The following is a 23,780-nucleotide window of genomic DNA, read 5'->3' as shown; positions in this document are numbered from 1 at the left end:
ACTAGTGAGAAGCCCTGTATTATGTTGCAAAACGTATGGGAGTTACCTAATCCCTTTGTTTCTTTCTTTATTTTTCTCACTAAATTCACTAGATTGACGGTACGTTCCACTTGGAAACTATTTTCTCTCGGGCGATGTCCATTATCAAAGCTATCGCAATATTGAAACTATCATAGAACAAAATTTGCCATTTCATTGCCAAACAGGTTTAGATATTCCGTGGTTGTGTAGTCTATCCCCTAAATTCAGATCCTGTCAATGTCCTTCTAATAGAGCTTGATAGCCATCCAATCAAACCTCTTCGAAGAAGTCTTCCTTAAGCTGGACATACTTGATCCGCTGTCGCCAAAAGGTATACGCAATGTGGATCGTTCCATCAGCAAACACCATACTGGGATACGACAGCTCCCTGTTGAGCTTTCTCTCGCTGTTGTTCGTCAAGCAATACCCATCTCCCTCCTCCAGGACTCGGTGTTTCCATGTCTTTCCCATATCATCACTCCAAGCAACACACAGGGGAGCCCGTGGTGACCCCCAAAACGACTCCCTGCCGTCCTTTGCTGACGCTTGATCTTTTCTCTCATCTACCCCATCAGCAATATCGTCATACAGGCCTTGACGTCTCCCCAGCGCATCACGCTTCGAAGAATGATTATACACCAGTACTACCCTACCGGACGGTAACACATCAAAGCATATGCCAGCATTTGGATTTGGAAGCGACGTCGGCTGCGGAGCACTCCACACTAGTCCATCTGGCGAGGTTGACAGGTAGACGTTGTCGGCCCAGCGACTGCGGAACATGCCCAGATACGATCCATCCTTGAGTCGTTGGATCTCCATGTGCACGCACCCTGTACTTTCGGGGATCTCCGATTCAGTCCAGGTACGACACTGATCTCTGGATACCCGGATGCAGGAAATATCGTCATTTCCCAGCCATCGCTCGCCCGGTTGCACCCGACATTTGAAAATGGGAATCACCCAAGCTCCGTCGTCGAGGACAACCACTGGCTGCCGGATGAAGGTACCGGTGTCGGGGAACAATACCTTCTCATCGCCCCATGTGGTGCCGCTATCGGGGGACACGCGGTACTTGACAATGGCCGTGTCCTGGTCTCCGGCATGCTGGGAGGTGTACAGAAGCCATAGGTCACCGGTAGGTGCGTGGAAGAGAACGGGATTCTGCTCGCTGCGGGTGTTGTCGTGAGTCATCTTCGACGCTTCCGTCCACTCACTCTCCCCGTGCCGTAACCGAGATAGGTAGATGCTGATGTCGGGTTTTCCTTCCAGACTACCGCCAAACCAGGCACACAGCAGGTCACCGTTTGGCAATCGGAGTAGATTGGATGCATGGCTCTGTACTGTGGGTGCCGGGAGGTAGGCCTCGCGGTAGAAGTAGGGTTTCTCCACGGAACGGATCGAACTGTCGGGAGGGATTATGGTAGTCATTGTCAACAATAGTCGATTTGCAATTAGATTTGAAAATGCAAGCCTTTCAGAGTCTGGCTAAACCTGCCGGCTCTTATTTTACGAACTCCACTATAATATCCTAATGGGAAGAACCTTATTGGCCAAACTTCACCAAGGAAGTACGCCTTTCGGGCCAGCGCCGACAAGCCCTCAACGCTCGGAGGACAGTCCGACGATAGCCTGCAGCGAACAGCTTGGACTGATCTCCGCATTTACCCCGGATTTAGTGCAGCTGTCACTCCGGGGTAATGTAGATCATACCAAATTAGTACAAAAGGAGCATTGATCATGCGCAGCTTCCCCTCCATATAATGGAGCGCATCGACAGCAACCAGGGTGTATCTCGTCCTATGTGGGGAGAGTCATACCTTGGCTACCACACTGACCAGGGCCAAAATTACTGCATTGCACGCTCAAGTACCCAGCCGTGCTGTCATCTAATTGTTGCTTTAATTTTCAAGTCACGTCTCAATGGCTGGAGGAACCAGCATCTGGGCAAGCCAGGAGGCCAGGACCGATCCCAGGCAAATCTTCAATGGCAGACTCGTCTATCTCTTGATTACTCTTGCCTGGGCGGGCTGGTTCTATGGATTTGACACTGGCAACATCGGGGGAATCCTTACATTGCCCTCCTTCGAACATGCATTCGGGCTCGATAAGCTATCTACCGAAGAGCTTGATAGCAGAAAGGTAGCAACCCGCATATACCCTCCATATAATCCAGGACGTTGACATGTATAGGGAACAATCGCGGCAATGCTCGCAGCCGGTGGCTCAGCTGGCTCCCTCTGTGCAGCCCCCAGCGCCGATTTCCTAGGCCGCAAGTGGTCTGTGTTCCTATGGGGGCTTGTGTTCGTTATCGGTGGCGTGATGCAAATGATTGCAGACTACAAAGTGCTCATAGCCGGTCGTTTTATTGGCGGAATGGGAGTTGGAGCCAGTTCCATGCTGTCTCCACAGTTTCTGGCGGAGAACTCGCCCAAATCGGTGAGAGGATCAGCGACAGCCATGTACAACCTGATGATCCTAGCTGGTTTGATGGTCGCCTTTTGGATCAACTACGGGGTTTCTCTGTGGTCGTTTCCCGGTGTCGAGCATGACGATACCCAATGGAGAACGGCAATGGGAATCCAGCTGATTCCGGGGGTCTTGATGTGCCTGATGATTCCTTTCGTTCCAGAAACACCACGATACCTTATCAATCACGGAAAGGAAGAGCAGGGTTTGGAGAATCTCTGTCGTCTGAGGAAGCTTCCTGCTGATCACCCGTATATTCAGACGGAATATCAGGAAATTGTGGCCCAGGTCAAATTCGAGCAAGAATGCCACCAAGGGCATAGCTACTGGGTTGTTCTTCAGGATATTGTTCTCATCAAGAGCAATTCGCGGCGGTTCTTCCTTGCGGTTATGTTGTTCCTATTCCATAAGTTTACGGGTACCGATTCACTGAATGTGAGTACAGAGTGCCTGTCACTATCTTTTACATGAAATCTGCTAACCCAGGACATTCGATAGTACTACGCCCCCGAGATATTCGAACTTATCGGTGTAAACGGAACCTCAAATAGTCTCCTCACCACAGGCGTCTATGGCGTCGTCAAGTTCGTCGTAACGATCTTCTACGTCACCTACCTAGTCGACCGCGTAGGACGTCGTCGCCCACTGCTTGTCGGTGCCGTCCTCCAAGCCACCGCCATGCTCTACCTCGCCCTCTACCTTCGCTTCGCAGGCACAAATACCAGCACCATCGGTGGAACGCCAGCAGGTGGCATTGTTGGAATAGTGTGGATATATATCTATGCCTTCGGGTGGTCCTTCGGACACAGCGTTGCCTGCTACATCGTGGCAGCAGAGATATTCCCGACCAGAATCGTACGTACACTTAGCATCTATTCTGTACCACTGAACTAAAAGCTTCGCAGAGATCAGTCTGTATGGGCTTTTGCTTCTTCGTCAATTGGATCGTCGACTATGGTATCACCCGAGCCACACCAGACATGATCACGAACATGGGCTGGGGCGTGTTTCTTCTGTATGCTATGCTGACATACGCTGGTGTGGTGTTCATCTACTTTTGCCTGCCGGAATTGAAAGGCAGGTCCATCGAGAGTATCGATGACTTGTTTCAGAGACCGTTGTGGACTATGTGGCGACATGCGTATCCCACGGAAGAGGAGAAAGTGCGGCAGGGCATTCCGCAATTGTCGAAGGGTCAGACGAATGATGATGGGGACAAGCAATCTGTGGATCATGTTGAGCGTGTCTAGTCTGTTACTGTACCGAGTCTCTCGAGATAACTTGAGCTATGAGTATTTGTGAACGTCATTTTGAGAGAGGCTTATTATACTGCTAAGCTGCCCCCCAAACAAATCAACAAATATATAAAGTGAGTCTACCTGATATCGGGGCGCTTATTACCACCCACCAGCCCCTTGATAATCAACTCAACTTCATCATCCGCTACATCAAGGATATGATGAGGTGGATACTTTGGCTCCCACCCAATGTCCCTTCCATGCTGGGCCGTAAACATACATCTAATCTCACAATCAGCACTGCCTCCAAGCCTCACACCCAGAAAGCATCTACTTACCTTCCTCCAAGAAGAACCTGCACCTCATCCGGCGCAACACCAAGTGCTTCACCCATCTTCGCCAATACCTCATCATCAGCCTGCACAACATCCTCATCCTCAATCAATCCGCGTTTCGCGAGCGCCTTCGCCATCGCAGCATAGACTTTATTCCACGGAACACTTCCCGAAGCAGCCAGAAAAAAACCATTCTTTCCATGACCAACTTCCTCGCCTGATAGTACCTTCTGGAGAATGTGCAAATATAAGTCTGCCGTATCTGCGACGTGGCAGACAGGCCAGATCTGAAAGCATGTTTGCGTTAGCATATGCGTGAAAATACTCACTTACTACTCGGGAAGTACATACAGGATCATCCGTATCAACCTTATACACGCGACGCAACTTCAACGCAGCACGAACAATATCAACATCCTGGATTGAAGTCTGGTTTCCGAATCCTTCGCCCTGGCCGTATACAAGACACGGAGCGAAGATGTAGCTTCGCACATTGTGTGCTTCGGCTGTGTCGATGATGGTTGCGTTGGTATTTGCGGACTATACTTCATTAGTGGTTACTCCAACAATACAGCACACTAGGGATAGTAAAGATTCAAGAACTCACTTCAGCCACAAAAGTTCGATCTGACCTAGCCCCCTTCTGAATATCGTACAGTCTTGGATCCGTATCCAGAAGTACCTGATCGACAGAAACACCCGCATGCCGACTAAACTGCTTAGCGCCGGTGGTATGCAGAAAGTGCACGTCTTTGCCTGTTCTCTTCTTGACTTCCCCTAAAGCTTTGATAAATGCCGGTTGATACTCTGCAGAGTATGCATCAATGAGGTAATACACGATAGTGATTTCTTTGTCGATGATGGTTTGGGTGATAGCTTCGTGGTCGTTGACATTGGCGATAAGAGGCTCTGCACCGTATAGCTTCTGGACTTTGTCTGCTTGCTCTTCTGATCTGACTAGCGCGTATAATCTGCCGTATGGTGGTAGGTTGGCTTTCTTCCAGCTTGCTAGGAGGGTGCCTCCGAGGTAGCCGGAGGCTCCGGTGATGAGGATGTTGTGGGACATTGTGATTCCTGTTGGGATTTGTGTGCAGTTGAGGTGTCTCGAAGTGATACTTTATTATTTACTCTCTTGTGCTGTATTTATTGCAGAAAGAAGTCGAACGAATGGAGAGATAGGTTATGTATTTCTGGATATTGGGTGGATTAGTAACGATATACATCAATGTTGTCAATGCCGTACTAACCGTTTATGGAATGCTCCTGTGATTCCTATTGGTCGGAGCCATCCTTTACCCTCGAAATACTTTCAAGGCAGATTTTCAAGTCTTCCAGTTAGTTACACCCTCGATTGGCGGTTTGTAATCAAGGATATGGTTTCTATGTCTCCCAAAAGCTCTCTCATGCTGTCATATTACAAATCTTTTCCAGATTGGCGGGGTCAGTGACTGTTGTGAATATTGTCCATCTCCATACGCTGTAACAGCCAATAGGAATCACGGGAGCGCCAGTCCGCAAGGACCTTCGTACATTTACTTCCATCATGCTATAGCCAGACGTATAAAGGCCTAACAGACCGTCCTCGTTGCATATGAAGGTACAGTCATACTACCAGACTCAACAAAAATCATCTAGAGCCCTGTCTACCCCGTATATTGTCTAATATCCATACCATGCAACACTACATCTCCAGTTTCGATGGCATCGACGGCCTCAAGAAGGAAGATGTGCCAATGCCATCACCCGGATCAGGACAGGTCCTTGTCCAGATCCGTGCTATATCACTGAATTACCGCGACATGGAAGGTAGGCACACAACCCCCTCCCCTCAATTCCAACCGCCATCAAATGCACCTAACAACTAAACACCTTAAAAACCAGTGATCAACGGCGAATACAACCACCACCGCGCAGTCAATCCAGCATCAAGCATAATCCCCTGTTCAGACATGTGCGGCGTGATCCAAAGCGTCGGCGAGAATGTCACCAAATGGAACGTCGGAGATCGCGTTCTCTCCTTGTTCATCCCGGACCACAAGACCGGCCAATTAACCGAGAGAGCGCTCGCGGGCAGTCTGGGACTCCCTGAGCAAGGTGTACTAGCAACGCATCGTGTCTTCGCGGAGGATGCGCTGGTCAAGGCACCCGAGCACATGAGTGATGAGGAGGCGTGCACGCTTCCAATTGCGAGTGTCACGGCGTGGATGGCTATAAATGGGGCTCGGCCGATAGGGAAGAATGGGGGCCGGGGAGAGTATATCCTTCTTCAGGGGACAGGGGGTGTTAGTATTGCTGGATTGCAGATCGCGAAGGCGTCTGGAGCGAAGGGTATGTTTCTGTTGTCTTCCTCCGCCAACCCCTCCTCTTTGAGTGTATTGTCCCTGAACGTATGGCTTCGAAGCTGATACTGGTATAGTCATTATTACTTCGTCGTCTGACGAAAAACTAGCCAGAGCGAAGGCTCTCGGGGCAGACTTTGGCATCAACTATCGTCAGACGCCGGAATGGGCGAACAAGGTCATGGAAATCACCGATGGACACGGCGCAGATATTATTCTTGAAACGGGTGGCTCGCAGACGCTAAGTCAGAGTTTTGCGTGTGCTGCGTTTGGTGGCCTAATCAACTGCATTGGATATACTTCTGGCAAGATCCAAACAGCTGGAGAGCAGAGGAACGTTAATCTGCTCACTCTGACTCGCAGCTTGACCTTGAAGGGATTTGTTAACGGACCGACGGATCGCTTCGAGGAGCTGATTAGGTTTGAGGAGGAACATGAAATTCATCCTGTTGTCTGCAAGGTATTCCCTTTCAGTCAGGCTAGGGATGCTTTCAGGTATCTGGAAAGTGGCTCGCATTTTGGAAAGGTTGTTATCCAGGTTTAGCTGGTGCAGATGGCGTGTGAATAGCCCGTAGTTGATAATTCAGTGTGTTTAAGGATTGGTTGAGGAACAAGCTGATCAATTTCTGAGTCTCAGCGCAGAGAAGTTTATATCTGGTATAATTCTATTATCATTATATATGCTCGGATAAAGCGCCAGCAGAGTCTCCTAGCATGGGCATATTAGAAAAGTCCGTGAAGGCTTCGTTCACTCCATCGCAATAGCTCGGCCAGATTTCAGGATCAACGAGGTCTGCCCAGGGCCAAAACAAATCATTATCTGCTTGACTTTGAGAAACAGAAAGATACGACTGCTCGATGTCCGTACTTTGAGGTGCCGCTCTCATGTGTAGCGAACCAGATGGTTGATCCGCCCCCTGTGTCATGCCATCATCCGTCAGCGGAGGTGCTCCTTTCGTGCTGTCGGACACACCCCGCCGGAGATCAATATTCAACATCATAGTCAGCTTATCAACCTTTTCACATAGGTGACGTGTGAGATATGCTGCACGAACTGCGGCGTCATTCTGAGGACCCGCGAACTCAAATGTCTCCAGTGCCAGATCAACGTAGCCGCGAGCTGCTGGGCAACGTGGACAGAATGGAAAAGCCAACATAAAACCCATAAGTGTTAGCACGGCATTCCATTGGTATTGATAGAGCTCGCAAGAGCCATAGAATATGTCGTGCGTGGTCATACGGGAGTACACTATGTGGATCGTTGCCAAGGCGTGTTTCAGAGCAGTTGCGGCATGTGCACCAGCTAGTGGGTTTTCTCGGTTCATTGCCGGCTGACGAGGAAACTGGATAAAGACCCTATGTAGACTGATCATAGCGTCATGGTATTGGAGCTGGAGCAGGGTCTGGGTTTGAATCTGGAGCGGAGTGTTATCCATATAGTCAATGTATACGTCGCTATCTCTGTCCCCTCCTGGTCCAGAAGCGGGCGTATCTTGAACCTCCAGATTAACATGCTTGAACCATGTGTTTTGGCGTAATTCATCTTTCCATACACGTAAGTGGTGGAGGTTCTCCGTCAGAACGTTTGCCTGAGATTCAATGTCTTGGTTCGTTTTCGTCTTCTCATGATGTGCCATTGACTCAATAACAGCCAGTGCTGCACACGTGAGACGAATGGATTCATTATGATATGGAAATTTTACCGGACGAGGTGGACTATTCGACATCCAGCATGGTGGCGATGATCTAGATATAGGAAGCTGGACACTCACAGGCTTCCCAAGGTGCCTTGAGCAGCGAAAATCGAGGTGAACTAAGGTCCACCAGATCCGAGAGTAAAGCTCCGCTTGGTCCCGGTGCACTTGAGGGGGCGGGTTACAGTCCAGGTTCAGTGATCGCGCAATCCGAACCGCGAGACCAATCATGTTATACGCCGCCTGATGCTGTCCAGCATCTAGCAAGTATAAGGTCATGATGCAGTAGCACTGAAGGATTGAAAGTGAAGGGGCCGCAAACGTTGTATAATGCATCGCGCTTGTGAGACAACGTTGAAAATAAGGCATGCCAATCTTCCTTGAGCACCGATTACTCCTGTTGAATTGCTTCCACTGCAATCCGAGCAGTCGGGAATGGAGGCCTGAGTAGAATATGTACTGCATAGTGTAGGCTGTTACTGCGTCCCGCAGAGGGTGCGGAGCCGGACGGGTCAGTGTATCCTGCTGAGAATGAGGGCGCTCTAGATCCTCTCGGCGAACAATTGGAACTTGTGGGAGTAACCGTGCCCAGAATATCTCGAGAACACGATCGACTTGTTCAGACGACAAGTCACACTCAGCCGGAGCTGTGCCATCGATATCATGGGGGGTAAAAGGAGATGAAGACGCAGGAGGGGGCCCAGCAGAGGACCACTGAGAGGACAGTTGCGATACACCAGCGCAGAAGGTGTTTATGCGATCGATGAAGCCAAGGGTTGAGTCCAAGCGATAGTTGGTCGGAGCTGTCTCTGTGTCGTCGAGACAAGATGCTATGCCTGCGATATGTTTCTCTGATTCCTTGTTGGTTGTCGGGGTGACAAGCAGGTTTAATGGGGACGCGTTTGTAGCAGTGCCAGGCCGATCAGATGGGCTAGGTGAGCGACTCAGACGACTACAAGAAACCTTGTTGACCACACATTGATGGCAGGGGGCGACTGCATCACACCGCACTCGATGCTCTCGACAGAAACGGCACGCCCGCCGTACTTTGCGGCGCTTGGGCACTGAGCCTGTAGTTTGAAAGGTATGCAGCATGTTGTCATTCCTCGCAGCTCAGATTATTGAATGGTACCATTTTCTAGATATCGCTAAGTCGAGGCCATGAGTGGTTCCTGGATGTCATTGCAGACATCGGCGCAGATTTGGATAGGGATATTAGTCACCAAAATCCCAGGTTTGATTTGTCAGGTGATCCCCGCAGACATGCTGCGCTGGCCTAGAAGCATTTCTCATCATTCAGACCTCGGAGCTCTTGTGAGCTGTCAAATATTAGAAATTGAGGGGCTCCAGTATTCTGTTGCATGCACAGTAATCTTACTCAGCCACGGTCAAAGCGCGGGCGAAAGCTTTATTGCTGAACTGGCTGTAGTGCCAAGAATGTGCGATCTTGTTGTTTTGTTGAATCCCTCCCCACAAGCTTCTCAGGGCGAAGTCAGCTATGTGGAAGTGTGATGTTCAAGATTGCGGCAGGCCGGCTGTACGATCAGACGGCGATTGTGTTATTTGTGAACGTCATCTGTGTCAAACATATTGAACACGGATGTCCGAAGTGGCAGGTAAGCAGAACAATTCACTCCCCCCTCGAACTTGACCATCCTAATGACCGATGTCAAGGACGGGGAACTATATCATATTGCTGCTCATGAGGGAGAGAAAAGAGAGATCACCAAGCTGCTGGACTCTTTGAACCTGTCTGCACTTCTCGAGAGAACAAGCTATCTACGAGATGGCATTGCATGCTCCTCCCCCCAGCCTCTTGTGTATGACAGGTCAGCACGGTCGTCGGTAATGGGTGGCATGAACTATCACATAAAGATTCTTTTCGCTGATGGTGTTCGGTGGTTGGCTCGTATTCGAAGATCTAATGCTACATCACCACCGCCCGACCTACGTGACTATATCATGCGCAGCGAAGTTGCGGCGCTCCAGATGTTGGGCCACACAAGAGTCCCTGTGCCCAAGGTATTTGACTACGCCCTAGATGGGGAAACACCCGTTGGTGTAGGATATATTCTCATGGAGAAACTCCCTGGAAAGTCGCTGCGCTGGTATCTTGCCTCTCCAGAAGAAAGAAAGAAAGTCATGACACAGCTGGCGGATGTATATATTGAGTTGGAATCTCTACCCTTCAGCAGTATGGGGTCCCTGGATAACCCAGGATCCGATCATATAGGGCCCTTTGCCCGGGTGCCATTGACCGAATACGTCAACTCCCAGATGATACAGCTCGGGCCATACAATGATCCGAGCGAATACATGCAAGCTAGCATTGAACTCATTATGAGGTTGATCATGAGAGGCGAGAGTTATGCAGGACGCGAGATAGATGCATTCTTAGTCCATCGCTTTCTATTGGACTGCATCCTCGAAATAACCAAGCACTACAGCGTTGGCGATGGACAATTCTATATACAGCATGCTGATGACACAGGAGATCACATCCTCGTTGATAATGATTACAATATCACTGGGATTGTCGATTGGGAATGGGCGCAATCAGAATCAAATGCCGAAGCCTTCAAATCTCCGATTATGCTCCTTCCAGTCGCCGACTTTTACGACGGCGTCAACACCCTTGGCGAGGACGAATCAGTTTTTGCAAACATACTGGAGGAAAAAGGCAACAAGGTACTTGCAGAAATAGTGAGGAATGGGAGACTGCTACATCGCTTTCAATTTTGTTGTGGATATGACTTTGCTGATTGGGACGGCTTCTTGGGTCTTTTCCAAGGCCTTCGGAACGCCTTGAACATGGACGCAGACATGAGCTGGGACGAGTGGAAAGTAAACGCTTTGGAACGGTACTCGGCTGACGTACGCCTGCAGACTCTAATAAGGAGGGCAGGATAGTAATTTCATCCTCGATTGTGGATGATTTCCTGGAAATGTATGAGAGGTGCATGTACACGGTCCATAATATATGGCTTTATGTCCGCACGACATACCGAGTATATAGTTTCCAGACACTAAGATCTACTTCAACTACGCAGAAGGCCTATTGTGCTAGGATACGATATAGCATTTGAGCTACATAGACTGCGACAGGCTATTTACAGCCAGAAGCATCACTCACATGGTATACCGAAAATAAATATTCCCCATATCTGTAATATCTTGCTCTCCCAACTCCCTACCTCGTCGTTCCTGTTCTTCTTTCGAAATCCCCATAACCATTACAATGCGCTCTCTCCGTCGATTCTCCCACATGTACCATCCTCTCCAGAGGAGGATCACAACAGCCTCGAGAGCAAAGCACACCGAGCAGGCCACCGTTCCCGAAACATATCGGGGCGCGTCCTTAGTTCTGAATACCTGCGCACCTGCCATGTTGCCCGCGCAGTACGCGATCAAAGTCATGGCGGAGATGGTGGTTCGTTTTGTTTTGCCGGCAACGTTGGAGGGGACTAGCATGATGCGATTAGTTAGTAACAATCATTTCTGAATGACAGTGGGTGGATTAGAGGACGTACTCAAGCTCCAACCCAAAAATATAGCTAGAGAAAAGACAACTGTCATGATGTACATGCCCCATTTAATCCATTTATATTCGGGCGTGTTTGGGAGAAGAGACATGACCAGAAGGCCGATGAAGGGGATAATGCAGCTAGCAATCATTATCCACATGCGCTGGTTCTGGACTCTGCGGGTGTAGAGGCCAACGATGAGAAAGATCACTGTGTAGATAGCTGGTTTGTTCGATAGACTTGACTTAGTGATGATCCAATTGGGGGATAAACAGGTCATACCGTTTCGGGGACAGCCGTAGAGCATAGACTGCCAATCGGTAAAACCAAATGTCTCGTACATGAGGGAGCTAAAAGTCGTGATGCCTCTGTGTTCAATTGAGAGTCAATAAGATAATCAAGTTACAGTAGAGCTACGTCTAACTTACCCGTTCGGAATATTTGCAAGGAATGAATTGGCGAAGGAAAAGTACAGTTGGGGGTCTTTGAAGGCTTCGATAACTTGGGGCCAGGACCACTGTTTACCTGTAGTATCCTGGCCGGTCTGGTTCTCCAGTGTACGGGAGGTTCTATGGTGGTTAGTAGTCCGTTGTAAATAGAAATTGGACAGCAGCTTACGCCATGCGTTTCTCATCCTCGCTCAGCCAGCGCACTTCATGCGGGCACCCAAGCAGAAAAAAGGCGGCTACTGAGCCGGCCAGGGTAAGCGAGCCCAGGAAAAGTGAGATACATCGCCATGCTGCTATACCACCATGAGCTTCAACATGCCGAGCAATGGCGTATAGGATCAGGTTGCAGACGATGGAGAAGACGCCCTCTGATGATTGCCAGAAGAGGGAGCGGTTGGCGTGTTCTTCGGTGCGATACCAGAGACCTGTGATGAGGAGGAAGCCAGGAGATATGTTGCTCTCAAAGAAGCCTTGGAGGGCACGGAGGGCCATTAGTTGTGACCAATTCTGTACGGCACTGATACAAATGAGGCATATTCCTGGAGAGGTTATTCATCGTCCGGTAGAAGGCAGTCAGAGATCATGGCTTACCCCAGCATGTCATGTAGATGGACAGGACGAGGCCAACATTGAACCTCTGCAGGAGATAGACAGAGGGTAACTCCCCGATCAGGTATGTGAGATAGAAGCTGTAGTGACAGTCAATACATTTCATCTGTTGCGTTGTCTATACTTACATTGTGGTCAGCCATTGGTACTGCTGGCCATGGAGATTCAGGTCATCTTCCATGCCAAATAACTAGGCTAGTCAGCAAATGGATTTATCTTTCAGGTTGTGACGCGTACCGCCTGAATACTCGTCGACGTCTTGTCTGTCTGCTGTATCCCATAGAAGAAAAACCTGAATAGTTAGACAAGCCTCTCCTGCAGACGGGCAGGCACATACATCATGGGCATGAGGTAATAGTCGATCTTCCGAGTCAACTTCTTGTATTCTTGCTCTGTATAGTCTATGTAATGTCAACTGTGTCCACTCGTATAGCAATGAGAATAGCGTACCAGAAACTAGGATGTCACCAACTTCGACATTCGCAGTCGCATCGACAGCAGCATCATTCTTGTCAATTGACTTTCGATCCATTTTTGGTACGTCCTCATCCATAGCCGGTACGTCAGTCTGTTCTCTGGAAGTCATTCAAATCGACAGAATCTTCGAAATCGGCCTGATATCCAGATGTGGTATTCATATGGCACAATCCTCAGATGCTGATAGCAGATAACAGCAATCGCTATCTGATAAGGAGAGTTATCTTCATCGCCTTCCTTAATTATCCCATAGCAACCCAGGTGCGGAAACAGACAGTTACAACACTCTACTCGACGCTCAAGGCCGATAAAGCTTATCCCTAATACCTACCAGCTACTAACTATGCAACAATCCATCCACTCATCTTCTTCGACTTCCATCCCAATCGCCGCAGATATCGGCGAAACCCGAGCAACCAAGCTTCCCCACCGCGATAAGCCGAAAGTGGAGTAGAGATCGGCCATCTGTCCGGTGTCATCCAACCCTACCGTATATACAGCAAGCTCCCAAAGCCTAATCCTTCGTCCCCGCGCGAGACATACGTACGCTTTCTTTTCCATTATCCGTCCACAGACAATCATGTCCGCGCCCGTTCCCAATGCTACTACCCCTTTCTGGCGCACTGAGCCCCATGCTCTCGACCGCCACCGCAGCACCCCAGATCTCCCTACCGAATGTGATATCCTCATTATCGGCGCTGGCTTCGCAGGAGCAGCGCTAGCACATTTCCTCTACAAGGACAATCCCTCGCCGCCATCAGTAGTGATCCTCGAAGCCCGCGAAGCATGCTCCGGAGCTACGGGTCGAAATGGTAGATTCCACCTCTCTCCATCACTAGTGAATGAACCATCATAATGTCTAACCCGGAAAGCAGGCGGACACCTCAAACCAGACGTCTACCTCAACATCCCTAAACACATCAAGAAGTACGGCGTCAAGGCCGCAGTAGAGGTAGCCAAATTCGAAGCTTCTCAAGTACACGCCGTGAAGGAGCTAGTCGAGACGGAGAAGATCGACTGCGACTTTGTCCTGACCCGCGCTTGCGTGCAACCCTAGACGAGAAACTCGCGAAGGATATTGAGGATGGGTACGCAGAGCTAGTTAGGTCAGGAGTTGCTGATCTCAAAGATGTACATTTCACGCCGCGTAAGGATGCAGAGCGGGTATGTTCATCCCTTCCTCTCTCCCTCACTCACCTTTCACATTACCAATCGTTTATGATATGCAGGTATCCGGCGTCAAAGGTGCTCTCAACTGCTTCACCTTCACAGCCGGCCACATATGGCCCTACAAAATGGTCATGCATCTCCTCCAAGGCGTCGTGAACCGCGGGGCGAACCTGCAAACCATGACCCCCGTTACATCTATCGATGAGAACCCCCTACCCGACGGTCGCTGGACAGTGCGTACCGAAAGGGGGAACATCAAGGCGAAGAAGATCCTTCTCGCGACGAACGCATACACATCTCACCTGGCGCCGCAGTTCAAGAACCACATCGTCCCTGTACGCGGGATCTGCAGTCGCATCGTGGTTCCTGAAGGCAAAGTAGCCCCATTTCTACCCCAAACGTATAGTATCCGGTATGGGCCGTCGATGTACGATTACTTGATCCCGAGACCGGATGGGAGTATTGTTGTTGGCGGGGCCAAGAAGGAATTCTGGACGGATACGAAGCACTGGTATGATGTTGTGGATGATGGGAAGTTGATTGAGCCGGCCAAGGGGTACTTTGATGGGTTGATGCAGAGACATTTTGTCGGGTGGGAGGGGAGTGAGGCGTATACGGATCGGGTGTGGACGGGGAGTATGTTATCCCCCTATCCCTTCTATTGTATCTCTACGGAGTTGGGTTTGCTGACTGCTTCTAGTTATGGGCTATAGTTCCGACTTCATGCCGTATGTGGGTGAAGTGCCTGGGAAGTCGAATCAGATGGTGCTGGCGGGTTTCTCGGGACACGGCATGCCGCTGATTCTGCTTTGCGCGAAAGCGATTGCGCGGATGGTGAGGGATGACGTTGCATTTGAGGATACGGATGTGCCGTCGGTGTTTCGGGTGACGAAGGAGAGGTTGGATAGTACGAAGAATGAGATTCTGGAGGGGTTTGAGAAGGAGCATGTCTCGAGTAAGTTGTAAAGCGGTCTAGTATAGCGACAGAAATCCATTGAGACTTAAGAGAGGACGGACAATGATACTATCTCCAGTTACGTCAATTATATATTTCCCAAAAAAAAAAAAATACTAAGCACAGTCCCTACTCAGTTTCCAGCAGTAGCTGCAATAATCCCCTCCGCCAACATAGGCAAACTATCCGCCACGACATCCATCTCCCCAAAAATATCCGAACACGTCTCCTTTTCCCAGATAGACACCCAAGCCCCTTTGAACCTACACAATGCAAGTCAGTCCATCACCCAAACAGACCCAATATCAATACCAAAGGACAAAACTCACCCACACCGCTTCGCCGCAGCCGCATCCCACATATGCGCCGCCGCAAACCACGCCACCTCCCCTTCAAACTTGTCCAACAAATACCGATATGACTCCGGCGCCGGCTTGCCCACCCCAATCGTATCACACGATACAAAATTCTCCTCTGGGAAATTCACTCCCCCCTCAGCAAGATACCCAGCTACGCGGGAGGTATCCCCGGACGTCAGTGCTCACACCGTGAACCCCGCAGCTCGAAGCTTTTCAAAACACTCCGATATCCCCGGACGAGTTTCTAGCTTGCGATACGACGCAAGGAGGTATTCACGGTCCTCATCAGTGGCGAATTCCCGTGGATTCGGGATCCCAGCTTGCCAGAGGGTGCGGTAGAAGATGGACCGGAATACGTCGAAGAATTTGACGTAGTGCGTGGAGAGACTTAGGTAGGTATATTCCTTTTCGCCGGCTTCCATCCATGCGTAGCCGAATAGCCGGGCGTTGATGTTGTAGCTGCGCAGCTTGGGGCCGAGTCGGGTGTCAATGGCGGTGTAGAAGGCTTCGTAGGAGACGCAGGTTCCTAGATATCATGATGGTGATGGTTAATGATGTGTGGAGGGAGAGGATTATAGGGGTTGGATTTACCGACGACGTCGAAGACGACGTGCTTGGTTGTGGTGGTCATGTTGGTAGTATATTATAGGGTTGATACTATTGGAATATCATGACATGTATCCCAGTGACTTCATTAAATGATCTCAGATGAGTTCTTCTTGAGACATGGGAGTCCGTCTGATGAATCCCTTTCGGGGAACTGCAACAAAAGCGAGAAAGTCAACGGGCTAAGCCGATACTCCAGCCGGGCTTAGATCCGACCCCCTCTTTGAGGCTATCTTATCGCTGAGAAGCCCTATCTTTCGAGCGGGGTCAGCCAAAACTCCGGATGATAGCCGATAAACAAGCAGCACCATTGCAGGGATGCATGAGGCACCACGTCAGCTCGGCGTTTAGCGATTTGTATTATCCTGGCTGCGTGTTGCTGCGATGATGCATGCCCCTCATGCCGATTACCCCTCTTCAGTAATTTGCACTTGGGAGGTTCCAACAATGATGAAGTTGCCCATGGTAGATTGGAACACAGGGAAAAAGACACTTCGCTATGTCTCAATTCACAGTCCACACGTCGTCATTGTTTGACCCTAAGCTCAAGGTCTTTCGCCAAAATGTCTCTGTCACGGTTGATCCGGTCAGTGGACTCATCGTGCGGGTGTTTGAACGCGATGGGACAACGCCATTCTCGGAACTTCTACAGCCTGGCGATATAGATCTCCGGGGAAAGTATGTGTTGCCCGGACTGGTTGACGCGCACACTCATATCTTCCTCCACTCGTACGAGTAGGTTTACCCTGAAGTGTCTGTACACCTTCAGGAATGGCACTCATCAATTCATATCAGTGAAGCAGGAGCACTCCAACAAAAGCGCGACGAAAGCATAGGCGAACGCATGGTCCGAGCAGTCAACCACTGTCGTACAGCCCTGCTGGCCGGTTACACGACCTACAGGTATGTATGCAAGCAGCCGTTCCCTCCAACCCTAATTCTACGTCCACATCAGCTCACCTACACTATACAGAGACCTCGGCTCCGAAGGAATGCAAGAATTCGACGCCAACATCCGCGACGCCATCGCCCGAGGCCTGACTCCCGGCCCCCGCCTATTCGTAGCCACCAAAGTCCTCGCCAGCACGGGATCCTTCGAATGCCGAACGGAAAACAGCGCCGGAGGCCACTGTCTCCCCTCCAGTGCCGACGCCGTCGACGGTGTAGAAGCATGTCGTCAAGCCGTTCGGCGTCGCATAGCCGCCGGTGCAGATATCATTAAGTTCTTCGCGGACTATCGACGGAGAATCATGCGGTATCCCCCTGCGCAGCAGCATCCGTATATCGCGGGGGTACTCCATCCACCCAGAGAGCCAAATCCGGATTACATGGTATTTTCGTATGAGGAGATGCAGACGATCGTCGCAGAGGCAAAGCTGGCCCGGTGTCCGGTCTCAGCGCATTGTGCCACGCTGGAGGGCGCGATGGCTGCCATTGAGGCAGGGGTATCCACGATTGAGCATGCGTATTTTACTACAGATGAGATGTTTGAGCAGATGGTGGAGAAGGGTGTGATTCTGGTGCCTACGCTGGCGATCGCGGAGAGGTTGCATTCCAGGCGGTTCGATCAGATCTTGAGTGGAGTCAAGCGAGCGCATGAGGTGGGTGTGAGATTGGCTTGCGGGGGGGATACCGGCACGTATCCTCATGGTGAGAATGTTCGAGAGCTGGAGCTCATGATCCAAGCGGGGATTCCAGTGGCTGATGTGCTGGAGGCTTGTACGGTCGGTGGGTGGGAGGCGTGCGGAGGTGATTTGTGTGGGAGACGGTTTGGATGGTTTGAGGAGGGGGCTCAGGCGGATATCATTGCTTTGGGTGGTAATCCGGAGGAGGATCTAGGGGCTTTGAGGCAGGTCGATTTTGTCATGAAGGATGCGAGGGTGTGGAAGATGGATGGTTCGCCGAAGGGCATGTTCTAGTGTTTCGGTTGGATATATACTGGTGATCAATTGGAGGTGAGGTAATTCAACTGTGTGGTCTAGCATCCTTGAGGTAGGACCAGTGAACTAGAAAATAGGAAATAATATGTATAGCCTAGTTCCGTGCCCAATAAACCATAACTCGCACTAATAGCTAAGATACTCGGCACTTCTTCGACACTTCTATAATTGTGTAACCCATTCCACTCGAAATGTTGTAGAATCGAACACCAGGTTGCTCCCGCTAACTGCTTCCACTCAATGCCGTCTTGTTATACTCGCTTTAATCTATCTCTGCTCTAATATCTGCACACTGCTCTTGTGATCGCTCAAACATCCGCTGCAATGCCTGTTCGTCCCTTGGTTTGAACCGTACCTTGAAATCCGACGCGATGGCGTTTGATGCCGTCGGATCGCGTTTGTAGTTCACATAATGTGTATTCGGTGGGTTTTCCTCATCCTCTACCATTCTGAACGAGACGATAAGTCGCAGGATGGTGGCATAGAGAACTCGGTTTGAAAAGTTCACCGCCGTACACATGCGGGAGCCTGCACCAAAGGAGAAGTGATAAGGTGGAGGAATATCATGCTCTGCCTTTAGCCAGCGATCTGGCTGGAATTCATCTGCGTCAGGGCCATATACAGTTTTGTCTACAGGCTCGGGTTAGCCGACTATTGTATTGGAAAGCAAAAAAGCAATTGGTGGACGTACCCCGGTTCGCAGCTTGCGCGTTCAAGTAGATAAGAACGCCTTTCGGAATCACAGCTCCTTGGTAGGTAGAATCTTTGAAGGTTTGCCGTGCGGGCAGAAGCTTGAGGGGCGGATAAAACCTTAGTGATTCCTTGACAATGGAAGAGACATAAGCGCACTTCTCCTCAGACACACAGAGCTCAAATGCTTTTTCTGGTGAGTTGTAGACACTCAGGATATCATCATAGGCTTTGTCTTGCATCGATTGCCCTTGCTTAGTTGCTAGAATACCAATCGCAATGATGGCGGTCGAGAACACGGTCTCAAAGCCCCCTGACATGAGGCCACCAAGTATTGTTTTGACATCAACTGGCGATCATGAGCACACACTCGTCTCTACATTCAAACGGAAAGGTACTTACGTTTTGTCAAACCCTCTTGCTCATCTGTCAATAACAGCTGAGCCACACATTTCCTATCTCCAGTTCGCAGGTGAAGACTTTGGCGAACACCATCAAACATGGCTGCCAACCACTTATCCCGACGCTTCCGAACCTCCAGAGCTGTGGCAGTTCTTCCTTGCTTCTTCCAATACCTCAAGTGAGGAATGAAGTCTTGGGGGTTCGAGTTGGTAGACCGAAAGCTAAACAAGTTAGAAGAAGCAGTTCTGGGCTTCCACACTTCCATAATCTTACCTCGCAATAGTGCTAGCGTCTGTAAGAATCTGTAGCAGCAGAGGGTCGGTAATAGACTCGAATCTCGTTCCGTAGCAGAACATCATCATGATGTTCAGCGCAAGGCGCTTCTGATAGATATGAGGCATGATACCAATGGTCCCGCCCTGCCCATCATGATAGATTCCCGAGACCATTGAATACGTCTCCAAATCTAGCATTGGTCTTAACTTCTGAATAGCTGGGCCGGTAGTCAGGGATCCAACAACCCGTCGCTGCTTCTTCGTCCGCTCATCCCAGGGGCTTGTTCCGATGGTGGCAGCTGATTATATCATTTAGGGTCAAGTTAAAGATACATCAATCAAGTTACGTACCTGAGGTTGCAGAAACTACCTTATGGAAGGTGTAGAACGATGGGCGGTCCGACGTTGCGGACTGATTTTTGATCATCCAATCCCGGGCTGCATCGAAGGAGTTTATAATCACAGCTCGTCGCTGTCCCATTCGGATTTGAAAAACGGGCCAACCAAACTTCAGCGACCAGCGTTCTGCGGTGGTCGCGTGGTCGTTTCCCAACTGATACAGATGACCTGCCAGGATTTCACCACCAGGGATCTCAGGAATACCTTGAATCTTGGGGAAGTCAACATAGAGGTAGCGTAGATATGACAGGGTCACGATTGTAAGCACTCCTGCCGCCACGAGGCCTACAATGACGAAGTCACAGGGCCAAGAATAGTCAACCAGAGCAACCATGGTGAGTAATATTGGTGGTGTGGTAGATGACTGACGATAGTGATGATTTTGGGATGCTAGACAGTTTGATCGCCCATATAGTCCAGGATGTGGGAAGCAACTCTTGGACCCCGATATGCCGGTCGGAGAAAGGCGTGGATGTGGGCCGAAAGCTCGGAGAATGGCGAGCGATCCTCAACCACATCTTCTGCCAATCCGTCTTCTTCTAGGATATAGATAGTCATTTCTACCATACTTTGAGTGATAATTTAAGTTCAAGTTGAATCTTCGATCTGTCATGGCAAGCAACTTGCGTCTGGATACACTTTTCGAAGTGAAAGACCGTTGGGTCGTCATTACCGGTGCAGGTGAATGCCCTCTAGGGGAACAACTGACACGATACTAACATATCGCTATCAGGAAGTGGTATAGGTCGTATGTTGGCGCGAGGTTGTACAGTCAACGGGGCCAACACCATTCTCATCGATATCAATGAGCGTTCTTTGGAGCAGACCAAGGCGGAGCTTCAACAGCTCAGCCAATCTGATGGCTTAGCTCCAACCTCTGTAGTCACGTCTGTTTCCCACACATAACTGCCGCGAGTTTATCCTAAGTCATTCAATAGAATACACGGGGACCTGTCCAGTGAGGCAGGTGTCAATGCGGTCGTCACCACAATCAAGTCAATTCGCGATTCGCTAGATGCTCTCATACATTGCGCAGCAGTCCGCTACATGAACGAGATTACTTATAAGCCTGGAGGCAGCCTGAAAGATCTTGAAAACGCGACTTTGTCCGCTCCCTATCAGGGCTGGGAGCAAACGTTTCGCTTGAATGTGCTTGCGCCATATTATCTGACTGCGGGTCTAGTGCGACTTTTAGGCACAGCAGCCGCACGAGGCGATGGGCGAGGCTGTGTGATCATGCTAAGCAGTCCAGCGAGTGTGCATAATCATCAATTTGTGCCCTGCTATCAGACATCTAAGGCAGCGGTTGATCACCTCGTACGGATCATGGCCGCAGAGTTCGCTGACTACTACAGTATGTTGTAGCTCTGGCACCATCCACCATGTCTTCCTGCAACATCTGACTTTCTCTGCAGTTCGCGTCAACGCCATTTCACCAGGTATTGTGCCTTCCGGAATGACCACGACAGATGCCAATTCGAATCTCCATTTAGCGGCAGAGGCTCCTGCGAGCCGAGCAGGGAACGAGGAAGATATGGTTGGGACCATGCTGTGGTTGATCAGCAAGGCGGGCGCTTTCATGGACGGCAAAGTCGTCAGGGTCGAGGGTGGCCGGTTACTTATTCTTCGTGGAGCAACGTGTCACTCAGGATGATCAAGAAACTGCTAGTAGCCGCATTCCAACTCATATCTTCAGCAAGTTTCAGGATAGATAAATTCTCCTCTCCGGTAGTTCTCGGCGTCAGTGGCTTCCATAATTCCTGTGTAGCACCACACCGGGCGTGTCGGGCTGATTCTTCTGATTCAACTTCTATGTTCCATGTGGGTATGTAAAAGGTCCGTAATCATTTGCCAGGCATGGAGATAAGAACTGCCACCCTTGAAATGAGGGGAAAGGAAGGTTAGGATTTCACTGCATAGAACCAAGTCTCTGAAGTGTGATTGTAAGGATGTCCATCTCTTCACTATAGCTGTCACTATCGAGCATCCAGATATAAGGGCCCTTGAGCACGCTATGATCGGAGATACGAAGGCGTCATCCCTGAATGCTGCTCTGTGTGTGTTTGATAAAAGTTCTGCTGCTGCCCTGACGATCCTACGCCTTAACGTTCTCATTCCTCTTCCCTGCTGGTCATCTGGTTCCTGATAGCAGGACACACACTGCTTATGCCTGACACAGGTTGCCAGTAGGACAAGCCAGATTTCTTGGGATGCTGGATCAACATCCGCAATACTATCAGCCTCATCGATCTGTGCTGAGACTTCAACAAAGGGGCAGCTTTCGGCATCGCTAATGCGACCGGTGCCGTATATTGCGTGAAATAGTTTCTTGTACAAAATACAAGGCATGTTCTTCTCTGGTGCGCAATATGCCGTATCTTCAAATGACACGGTCGGCCGATTAGAAACTGTTCGTAATGACCTACAAAGGTTGAGTCACAGGAATAAATCTCAAGATCGGTTGCACCAACCCTTCGATATCTCTAAGAACGCACATCAGACGATCTCTTACAGGATCATGTAGTACAGCTTCCTCATTGATTGTAAAGTCTTTGGAATTCGACGCGGTTCGGTTCCAGCCTAGTTGCAAGCACGTTCTTCGCGCAACGTCGAGGACTTCCCAGATAATTCCTCGAGTGGAATCGGCCAGTTCGTACACAATCAGTAGTAAGATAGCTTTCATGGACTCTCCATCCGCAGCAGAGATAATTGGGGCGATGAAGTCATTGGCCCACTCACGGCACGTATTGGCGTACGATCTCCAATTAGGGGTCTTGTATGCCTTTTGAGCGGCGGAAATAGCACAGACCATCAGTATCTGAAATCGTTGCGTCTCTGGCAGCTTCCGTAGGTGCATGCCATTGTAGCTCAGGAGGTCGAGTTCCACGATGTCGTAATTCGGTCGAACGAGGCGATGGTAATCCTTCAGAAGCCCACGCACCGTGCCGGGCGTAAGCATGGACCTGTCAAGATGCGGAATGTCTGGCAGCCGGAAGCCTTCCTTATCGATAGTCACCCAGTCATCCATTTTGTGTTGTTTGGAAAGTACCTGGAGTGTGACCTCGACAATACGTGACGGAAGTGAAAGGTCGAGGTATACGTCTCTACCAGATCCAGGCATAAGAATGAAGGAAGAAGTCAAGGTAGGCTTTGTTGACATGCCATCGGGAGTCTCTGCGAGGCCACTTCCCCCCTCCATATCCAGATTAGCTTCAGGCAGGAAATACTAACAGCCGCGTGCTTATACCTTGATTCGATTTGAGGTTTCAACGCCAACTCGGCGTTTAGTTTCTCGATCCTATCCTGCAATGTCTTGATGTAGCTGTGATTATGAGCCTATGGTTGAATGGCTGTTGGGCGTCGTCATGCTGACCCTCTGGTGACATCTGCTTGTAAAGCTTCATCTCGAAAGGTACATTCCACATCGTGCTTGGAGCAGTTGGCGCATGCTGGAAGCAAGGAATCACACTGGAAGGATGTGCGTTAGTCTACTGTCGGGTGATGACTGCGATAAGGGAAGGTACCTTAATCCTCCGGCTTCTGCAACGGGTACACGTTGGCAGCATCTTCTTGACACTTTAGTGGTAAATCCAGCAGTTTGACTTGATATCCTCAGGGTCTAGGTTGTCTCAAACCACAAATAGCTCGAAGTAAGTCTTACGTTGTTCGAGAAAGAGTCGAAGGAGGCACGAGACGACCGATCCCGTTCTGGTCTAGCCCAATCTCGGGGTGCTATGACATTAGGCTAAGCCTTTCTAGGTTAGGCTAATGGGGCTCACATTGATGCAATTGGTCCATTCACTTCCTTATCAGGTGATGCGGGGAAGAC

The 23,780-nt window shown here is 49.9% G+C and overlaps 13 protein-coding genes across 13 annotated transcripts; 6 read left to right on the top strand and 7 right to left on the bottom strand.

Moving 5' to 3' along the window:
- Nucleotides 1-14: 14 nt before the first annotated feature.
- On the bottom strand, nt 15-1,514 carry ASPBRDRAFT_46174 (sialidase family protein). The gene has a single exon (XM_067625574.1). It carries the CDS (start codon nt 1,450-1,452, stop codon nt 292-294), a length of 1,161 nt encoding a protein of 386 aa, XP_067476144.1. The 5' UTR covers nt 1,453-1,514; the 3' UTR covers nt 15-291.
- Nucleotides 1,515-1,749: 235 nt separating this feature from the next.
- ASPBRDRAFT_77222 (sugar porter family MFS transporter) lies at nt 1,750-3,740 on the top strand (the record flags this gene model as incomplete). Its single annotated transcript, XM_067629353.1, has 4 exons — nt 1,750-2,163; nt 2,215-2,925; nt 2,989-3,345; nt 3,396-3,740. Exons 1-4 carry the CDS (start codon nt 1,945-1,947, stop codon nt 3,738-3,740), a joined length of 1,632 nt encoding a protein of 543 aa, XP_067476143.1. The 5' UTR covers nt 1,750-1,944.
- A 62-nt stretch (nt 3,741-3,802) lies between these two features.
- On the bottom strand, nt 3,803-5,129 carry ASPBRDRAFT_658095 (uncharacterized protein; the record flags this gene model as incomplete). Its single annotated transcript, XM_067628597.1, has 4 exons — nt 3,803-4,010; nt 4,067-4,350; nt 4,397-4,603; nt 4,671-5,129. The coding sequence occupies 4 exons, from the start codon at nt 5,127-5,129 to the stop codon at nt 3,866-3,868; spliced, it is 1,095 nt and encodes a 364-aa protein (XP_067476142.1). The 3' UTR covers nt 3,803-3,865.
- Nucleotides 5,130-5,702: 573 nt separating this feature from the next.
- On the top strand, nt 5,703-6,946 carry ASPBRDRAFT_183157 (zinc-dependent alcohol dehydrogenase family protein; the record flags this gene model as incomplete). Its single annotated transcript, XM_067619996.1, has 3 exons — nt 5,703-5,869; nt 5,945-6,391; nt 6,480-6,946. Exons 1-3 carry the CDS (start codon nt 5,737-5,739, stop codon nt 6,944-6,946), a joined length of 1,047 nt encoding a protein of 348 aa, XP_067476141.1. The 5' UTR covers nt 5,703-5,736.
- Nucleotides 6,947-7,076: 130 nt separating this feature from the next.
- On the bottom strand, nt 7,077-9,191 carry ASPBRDRAFT_32650 (uncharacterized protein; the record flags this gene model as incomplete). Its single annotated transcript, XM_067623041.1, has 1 exon — nt 7,077-9,191. One exon carries the CDS (start codon nt 9,189-9,191, stop codon nt 7,077-7,079), a length of 2,115 nt encoding a protein of 704 aa, XP_067476140.1.
- A 252-nt stretch (nt 9,192-9,443) lies between these two features.
- Nucleotides 9,444-11,035, top strand: ASPBRDRAFT_209340 (phosphotransferase family protein). The gene is made up of 2 exons (XM_067621862.1): nt 9,444-9,712; nt 9,771-11,035. Exons 1-2 carry the CDS (start codon nt 9,608-9,610, stop codon nt 11,004-11,006), a joined length of 1,341 nt encoding a protein of 446 aa, XP_067476139.1. The 5' UTR covers nt 9,444-9,607; the 3' UTR covers nt 11,007-11,035.
- Nucleotides 11,036-11,225: 190 nt separating this feature from the next.
- ASPBRDRAFT_77218 (uncharacterized protein) lies at nt 11,226-13,231 on the bottom strand (the record flags this gene model as incomplete). Its single annotated transcript, XM_067629352.1, has 10 exons — nt 11,226-11,560; nt 11,627-11,842; nt 11,903-11,988; nt 12,049-12,189; nt 12,239-12,608; nt 12,661-12,758; nt 12,807-12,868; nt 12,916-12,970; nt 13,016-13,079; nt 13,129-13,231. The coding sequence occupies 10 exons, from the start codon at nt 13,229-13,231 to the stop codon at nt 11,226-11,228; spliced, it is 1,530 nt and encodes a 509-aa protein (XP_067476138.1).
- A 504-nt stretch (nt 13,232-13,735) lies between these two features.
- On the top strand, nt 13,736-15,291 carry ASPBRDRAFT_57449 (NAD(P)/FAD-dependent oxidoreductase; the record flags this gene model as incomplete). Its single annotated transcript, XM_067627744.1, has 5 exons — nt 13,736-13,967; nt 14,031-14,182; nt 14,218-14,319; nt 14,385-14,961; nt 15,026-15,291. 5 exons carry the CDS (start codon nt 13,736-13,738, stop codon nt 15,289-15,291), a joined length of 1,329 nt encoding a protein of 442 aa, XP_067476137.1.
- On the bottom strand, nt 15,061-16,270 carry ASPBRDRAFT_658073 (uncharacterized protein; the record flags this gene model as incomplete). Its single annotated transcript, XM_067628596.1, has 4 exons — nt 15,061-15,543; nt 15,610-15,773; nt 15,828-16,165; nt 16,231-16,270. 4 exons carry the CDS (start codon nt 16,268-16,270, stop codon nt 15,414-15,416), a joined length of 672 nt encoding a protein of 223 aa, XP_067476136.1. The 3' UTR covers nt 15,061-15,413.
- A 388-nt stretch (nt 16,271-16,658) lies between these two features.
- On the top strand, nt 16,659-18,329 carry ASPBRDRAFT_46167 (amidohydrolase family protein). The gene is made up of 3 exons (XM_067625572.1): nt 16,659-16,980; nt 17,041-17,148; nt 17,219-18,329. Exons 1-3 carry the CDS (start codon nt 16,745-16,747, stop codon nt 18,162-18,164), a joined length of 1,290 nt encoding a protein of 429 aa, XP_067476135.1. The 5' UTR covers nt 16,659-16,744; the 3' UTR covers nt 18,165-18,329.
- Nucleotides 18,330-18,447: 118 nt separating this feature from the next.
- On the bottom strand, nt 18,448-20,508 carry ASPBRDRAFT_183144 (cytochrome P450; the record flags this gene model as incomplete). The annotated part of the gene is made up of 5 exons (XM_067619995.1): nt 19,904-20,508; nt 19,551-19,851; nt 19,278-19,498; nt 18,877-19,224; nt 18,448-18,815 (listed from the first exon to the last, which is right to left on the bottom strand). The coding sequence occupies exons 1-5, from the start codon at nt 20,283-20,285 to the stop codon at nt 18,448-18,450; spliced, it is 1,620 nt and encodes a 539-aa protein (XP_067476134.1). The 5' UTR covers nt 20,286-20,508.
- A 7-nt stretch (nt 20,509-20,515) lies between these two features.
- ASPBRDRAFT_158085 (SDR family NAD(P)-dependent oxidoreductase) lies at nt 20,516-21,717 on the top strand. Its single transcript, XM_067619430.1, has 4 exons — nt 20,516-20,632; nt 20,685-20,838; nt 20,911-21,305; nt 21,367-21,717. Exons 1-4 carry the CDS (start codon nt 20,563-20,565, stop codon nt 21,603-21,605), a joined length of 858 nt encoding a protein of 285 aa, XP_067476133.1. The 5' UTR covers nt 20,516-20,562; the 3' UTR covers nt 21,606-21,717.
- Nucleotides 21,718-21,952: 235 nt separating this feature from the next.
- ASPBRDRAFT_287647 (uncharacterized protein) lies at nt 21,953-23,610 on the bottom strand. The gene is made up of 4 exons (XM_067622556.1): nt 23,476-23,610; nt 23,325-23,419; nt 23,199-23,273; nt 21,953-23,136 (listed from the first exon to the last, which is right to left on the bottom strand). Exons 1-4 carry the CDS (start codon nt 23,515-23,517, stop codon nt 22,374-22,376), a joined length of 975 nt encoding a protein of 324 aa, XP_067476132.1. The 5' UTR covers nt 23,518-23,610; the 3' UTR covers nt 21,953-22,373.
- Between the last annotated feature and the right edge of the window lie 170 nt (nt 23,611-23,780).

Source organism: Aspergillus brasiliensis, assembly GCF_001889945.1.
Source record: "Aspergillus brasiliensis CBS 101740 unplaced genomic scaffold ASPBRscaffold_11, whole genome shotgun sequence".
NCBI lineage: Eukaryota > Fungi > Ascomycota > Eurotiomycetes > Eurotiales > Aspergillaceae > Aspergillus > Aspergillus brasiliensis.
Note: the sequence above shows the minus strand (reverse complement) of the source record. Positions and strands in the feature narration are given on the sequence as shown.